This window comes from Polypterus senegalus, chromosome 9 (genome assembly GCF_016835505.1).
Source record: "Polypterus senegalus isolate Bchr_013 chromosome 9, ASM1683550v1, whole genome shotgun sequence".
In the NCBI taxonomy this organism is placed as follows: domain Eukaryota; kingdom Metazoa; phylum Chordata; class Cladistia; order Polypteriformes; family Polypteridae; genus Polypterus; species Polypterus senegalus.
In genome coordinates this window covers 70,107,998-70,114,819 of record NC_053162.1, presented here as the reverse complement: position 1 = coordinate 70,114,819, position 6,822 = coordinate 70,107,998, and the positions used below count along the sequence as shown (strand labels likewise).

The window sequence follows — 6,822 nt, the reverse complement described above, 5'->3', positions numbered from 1 at the left end:
TAGTATATATATATATATATATATATATATATATATATATATATATATATATATATATATATATATGATTTGGATAGGAATATAAATAACAAGCTGGTTAAGTTTGCAGATGATACTAAGATATGTGGATTGCCAGATAATCTGAGGGCCTTGGAGAGCATACAGGCCTGGGCAGATTTGTGGCAGATGAAGATTTATGCCAGTAAATGAAAAGTATTACACATAGGAAGTAAATATGACAAGGATTCAGGAGTCATAGTGGACTCTACACTATCAAATTTCAGACGGTGTTCAGAAGCTATTAAGAAGGCTAACAGAGTGTTAAGGTTATATAGCACGATGTGTGGAGTACAAGTCCAAGGAGGTTATGCTCAACCTTTATAATGCACTGGTGAGGCCTCATCTTGAGTACTGTGTGCAGTTCTGGTCTCCAGGCTACAAAAAGGACTTAGCAGCGCTAGAAAAGGTCAAGAGAAGAGCGACTAGGCTGATTCCAGGGCTACAGGGGTTGAATTATGAGGAAAGATTAAAAGAGCTGAGCCTTTACAGTTTAAGCAAAGAAGATTAAGAGGAGACATGACTGAAGTGTTTAAAATTATTAAGGAAATTAGTACAGTGGATTGAGCCTGTTATTTTAAAATGAGTTCATCAAGAACATGGGGACACAGCTGGAAATGTGTTAAGGGTAAACTTCAAACATTAGGATGTTTTTCTTTACACAGAGAACCATAGACACTTAGAATAAGTTACCAAGTAGCATGGCAGACAAAAAGACTTTTGTGACTTTCAAAACTAGGCTTGATGTTTTTTTAGAAGAATTAAGTGGATAGGACTGGTGAACTTTGATTGGTTAAATGGCCTGTTCTTGTCTAGATTGTTTTAATGTTTTAAAAAAGAATTATCTTCCAAAAACTAACATAGTCTTTGTCTGGTCCATAATAGACATGTCAATGGCTATTATGATTATTATTATAATTTAGTTTTCTTTTTTTTCTCAATCTAAATAGAGGTTCTTGACACCCTGATCATACAGTTGCTTTGTACACTTATTTATATACAAGTCATTTTGCAAAACAGGAACGGGAAACCACACATACTTTTTCCGTTAGTGATAAAATCAAAACTACTGTGTCCTATGTCTGCATATAAAAATCCCATAGCACCAGCTCTTCATTTTAAATAATTTCTATTAGAGAAAATAGAACTAAATAAGAAATAAGGTGTTTCTTTATTTTTTGGTTAGAGCTATATTCACTAACATGACTACACAGCTAATGATAGGATTTCTGCTCATTCAGGTAAGTTTTTTTTTAATATAAATTTTCATTCTTCCTGCTTTATTTCAAATGTGTGGACAGAAGACCGAAATGTACTGAAAATGATTTAATTTGTGATTATTTAAGTATAACTAGTTAATTTTGAAATCAGGGAAACTGAAATTAAACAAATAATAAGGTTCCTTTTAAAAAAGTCATATCATTATATATTTGAAAATATTACTCTTTTTATCTTAAAAGTCAACTGGAATTTGTGTTAATAACAGACAATAGCTAAAATGCTTTTTAATAGATAGATAGATAGATAGATAGATAGATAGATAGATAGATAGATAGATACTTTATTAATCCCAAGGGGAAATTCACATAATCCAGCAGCAGTATACTGATACAAAGAAACAATATTAAATTAAATAGTAATAAAAATGAAAAGAATTAAAATAAAATTAATGTTCGCATTTACTCCCCCGGGTGGAATTGAAGAGTCGCATAGTGTGGGGGAGGAATGATCTCCTCAGTCTGTCAGTGGAACAGGACAGTGACAAAAGTCTGTCATATAATATAATATATCTAGACATACAAATTACTATTATTTAGTTTTTTTTATAATAGTTTTACTTTTATATTGTCACATGATCAGGCAATTCAGTTTCAATTTACTTACCCTTTCTAATATATTTTTATCCATCCATCTTCCAACCCACTGAATCCGAATACAGGGTCACGGGGGTCTGCTGGAGCCAATCCCAGCCAACACAGGGCACAAGGCAGGAACCAATCCCAGGCAGGGTGCCAACCCACTGCAGGACAAACACAAACACACCCACACACCAAGCACACACTAGGGCCAATTTAGAATCGTCAATCCACCTAACCTGCATGTCTTCGGATTGTGGGAGGAAACCCACCGAAACCCACAGACACGGGAGAACATGCAAACTCCACGCAGGGAGGACCCGGGAAGTGAACCCGGGTCTCCTAACTGCGAGGCAGCAGTGCTACCACTGCGCCACCGTGCCGCCCTAATATATTTTTAGTTTAGTTGTTATTTCAAAAAGACATTTTTGTTTTATCTATATATAAATTAATTTCAGCTTGAATCGCTGACAGAACTCTAGACTTAAGTGGTTTGGAAATATTATTTCTTTAATGTTACTTGACATCTGTAGGTCTTTCAAATTAAAAACACGCAAAAGTAAAGCAGATGTTCTACATGTACAATTTAAAAGACAGTTGTATTTTTTGAGAATTTATGCTGAGAAAACTGCACTTTTACATGCAAATTATCAATCCAAATTTTAACTGGATTAAAGCGTGGAGCAAATGGCTAAAGTAAGTCTAATACTACAAAAATAAAAAGGAGAGAAATATTTGTTTGCGCATTGCACAAATTTCCTTCTTACAGTCCCACCATAATATATTGGTGCTGCACATGGCTTGTTAAATTTGAGGTTGAGGTTTTAGAACCATAGAAAGTCACAGAGCTTTGTAGACACAACAGTTTCAATTAACATGTTAACTTGGGCTTCTTCATTTTTTTGCATTCAACTGAGTTGAAGCTGCTTTCTTTACAAACTTAATGCTATGGGTTGCTCTCTTGCATTATGCAGAATTGGATTTGCATGCGTGCTGTGATTTTCAGTGCTTTTCAACCTTTCTTTTTTTGCCCAGAAAGACGTCTTCTATTTGTGAGTAAGTAAGTGCACTTTAAGTCCTGTGGGGATCTTACCCTTAGCCTGTAACATGCACAACATACATTGCTTCACGACAATAAAAAAAAAAACTCCCATAAAGGGCTTTGTTGTATTCTACCAAGCTATGTGCATCTCCAAAGCTGTCTCTGTTGAAATTGCAAACTTTTGCCACCTACAGGACTGGAAGGTTGTTAAAAATCAAGAAATAGATTTGACCATGTTCTGAAAGATATAATCACAACGACAGGAAGTGTGTGGGGTGAGGATGTAGGGGTTGAGGCCCCCAGTTTGAATCATTGTTCAGGTTCCTCCTAGCTGTACTAAATGAACCATAGAATATCTAGTGTCTAATTTCAAAACTTAACTAGAGTAATAGAATAAGTGAAACAAGTGAAACAATCAAGGGTTGCAAAATTATTGCTAACATTATTTTCCTAGGTGTTTTTGGGTTTAAGTTTCTTATGGATTGGTAAACAAGGAATACTGATCCCTAAAGTCTTATTCACACTTGGGTTTACTTGTGCTTTTTTCTGCAGCTATATAATGCATGAAATCTATTGCACACCAATAAATTAAATTTGATTTACGCCTCTCATTCACATCACTTTGGAGCAGCACTGTGCATTTTTTTAAACACGATATGCTGAATATTTCTTAAATTAAGGAACACTTAAACATACCAGTGTGCACATTTCTGTGTTTTCTGTACAGGAAAATTTCAGTACATAGAAAAAGCACTCCCTACACCCATTTCCAAGCAACCACCATTTCTTGTTTCTTAATTCCTGCTCAAGAGGATGAGGATAAGCACAAGTGTGTTGAAGCTTCAAGTTTAATTTCTATCTCTGATACATCTTTAGGATTGTAATTACAAACATTGTCATTCTTTTTGACAAAGTGACAATCATACTACCGGAACACGTCTGGTGGCTCAAAAAAAGCCTACATGTGACAGGAATCTGATGAAGTCTGATGATTTTTTCCACTATAAATCTTTGTTTAAATTTAAACGACAGGAAGACATATGCTGTACTTACCCTCTTCTCTCTTGTGTCAATGATCGTCAATTACCGTGTTTTGCTTAGAATTCAGTTTCACACATCACTAGCCAATACATAAGCACATCAATTCATCCATGAGCAGAGAACAAGAGCATGCAATAGGTGTCTAGCCAGCCACAAAAACATAGAAACAACACCTAAGGTTGTATACAATGTCGCAGATGGCTGGAGGGGCGACCCAGCCGGGACACCTCAGAGGACCGGAGGAGAGCTTGCGCCTCCCTCAGACCATGTGGGGGTGACCACCCTGGTGCCTTTGGTGGCCACGGGTACAGGGCTTTGAAGCTCAACCTTGTAGGGGCCCTTGGTCACTGCCAGGGGGCGCCCCAATGCCTAGGGGACCCTCCATCCGGGTGTGATGGAAGTGCTGAGGGGAAAAGGAGCAGGGACACCTGGAGTGCTTCCGGGGATACAGCTGGCACTTCTGCCACACTGGGGAGTGCCGGTGGAAGATTGGCGGGAAGCACCTGGAGCACATCTGGGTGACTATTAAAGGGGCCGCCTTCGTTCATACAATGGCTTGAGTCGGGTGGAAGAAAGATGAAGCTGGAAGGCGAGGAGTGGAGGCGGCATGAAGAGAGAGACAAGGCAAGAGTGTGAGGCCTGGACTTTGGGGGAGTTTGGAGTTGTGTGGCATTTAACTTGTAAACAGTAGTCTGTAAATAAATGTGTGGTGGTGATTTACAACATGTCTACTTGTTTGTGTCCGGGACTCGTTCTACAACACATAAAGTGTCCTCCATAATGTTTAGGACAAAGACACATTTTTCTTAACCCCTCTGACCCACAGTTTAAAATTACAAATCAAACATTGCAGGCATTAATTTAAGGGTGTTTTTAAACCTAACAAATGGAACATTTTATAGTGACCAAGCCAGTTACAAAATTTAAATTTAATTAAGCATGCCTTTCAAGTGCTGAAGAGAAACCTTAAGGTGACAAGCCTCTGAAACAAGCAGGAACAGAAGATGGCTGCATTAGAGGCTTGGCAGAGAATCACCAGAGATACTCAACACCTGGGGCCTCATGTATAACGGCGTGCGTAGAACTCGCACTATAACATGGCGTAAGCACAAAAGCCGAAATGTGCTTACGCACAGAAAAATCCAGATGCAGGAATCTGTGTGTACTCCAACTTCCACGTTCTTCCGTTACATAAATCCCGATCAGCGTGAAAACTAACGCTCGTGCACGCGCATTATGTAACGCCCCAATTCCTCCCAGAATTACGCCTATTTGAATATGCAAATCAATATAAATCGCCCTTATGCGCAGCCTTCTGTGAAAAGACAATGGGAAAAGCACGGGGAAAATATAAGAATTTCAGCGAATACCAAGTGGAGGCAAAGGAAAAACATACTATTTGTTCAAATAAACCGTGGTATAATCAACAAAATGAAGTTGATCGAGTGACATAGCGTGTTGGAGAAACTTGAAAGCTCACATTCACAAAATCGCACAGTGCCGGAAATAAAAAGAAGTCACATATCAAAGTTGCCGTGAAAAGAAGAGTTGTAAGCCCACTGTCTGAGTGTCATATGAAAGTTTATTAGGGTACAGAGAAAAAAGGCACACAGTGGGGAAAAAGCACGAAATGTCAACTTCAATCTCGAATTTCCACTTTAATCACGTAGTTTATTTTGTCATTTAGTAGAACATTATAAACTTCATCTTAAAATCGTTTAATTAACCAGTTTCTCAAATCACATCGTAATTAAAGTAGCACGTTAATGCTTTGTTTTGTATTTGATCTTCTACTCGTATGTGATCTATGTGTGTGAATCACTACTTGCTTCTTAAACTGGCTCTCTTCCTCCAACTGGACACAGAGTCCATTACATTTGTGATATTACAGCTCTCTGAATAACTAAAATACTGAGATGTATACGTGATGTCATTTTCATGATGATAGGAGTTAAAGCACGTTATTAAACATGTGTTTCACTTCGATGAAATAATTTATTGTCGAAATTTGTCGCTGCGTTTTTAGCTGTGTTGTTATTTTCTCTTTCTGTTTTATATTCAATATATATTGGCGTGGCCGCCCCAAGAGTCCTTGCTTTTCTTTCCCCAAGTAACCGATCGCCATACAATCAGCTTTGTAATAGACGTTAAGCCATCTATAAGCTTAGCGCCGATTTTTCAAAACGTTTAAAGAACATTGAAATATCTTCGTAGTACATGTTTAATTATTCTATCCTTCACGACACTCCCAGTGAAGAATATAGATTATTTAAATGAAGTTAAAGTTTATGTGTATAATTTAACAAACATATTTTGCTGCATTTCACCTTAAAAATGATATCGTCATCATATGTAAATACGCGCTTTATAAAGTGGCTCAGGTTGTGAGATATTATAACTGTAGTGCAAGTTTACAATGGGGTGATTGTACTTATAAGTACAAACAGTTCTACAAGGAGCAATTGATTGAGTGCATTTAAAGTTCTTGGGATTAAACTGTTTCTGAACCGCAAGGTCTGTACAGGAAAGGCTTTAAAACGTTTTGCAGTGGCAGAGACAGCGTGTGCTTAATGCCGTATACTGATAATTCTCTTTCCGATCAGCTGCTGCTGTGATTCACACTCAGATACAGTGACATAAATACTCCGAGTCGTGCAGTGAGAGAAATATGGAAAAAGATGATCCGCTGTGGCAACTCCTAACGGGAGGAGCTGAAAGAAGAAGAAGAAGAAGAAGTGAGAGTAACAACGCTAAAGCAGTTATGGTATTTGGAATACTATGGCTGTTCCCTGAACCATTATATTGTTACAAGTTAATTACAATCAG

The 6,822-nt window shown here is 37.7% G+C and overlaps 1 protein-coding gene across 1 annotated transcript in view; it reads left to right on the top strand.

The window, feature by feature from the left end:
* Nucleotides 1–1,169: 1,169 nt before the first annotated feature.
* The window catches only part of LOC120535395 (cadherin-1-like), a 54,566-nt gene continuing 48,913 nt past the window's right edge, over nucleotides 1,170–6,822 (top strand). The window contains exon 1 of the mRNA XM_039763214.1: nucleotides 1,170–1,298. Within this exon, the coding sequence (XP_039619148.1) occupies nucleotides 1,260–1,298 (39 nt within the window). The 5' untranslated portion in view covers nucleotides 1,170–1,259. The remainder of the gene's footprint in view (nucleotides 1,299–6,822) is intronic.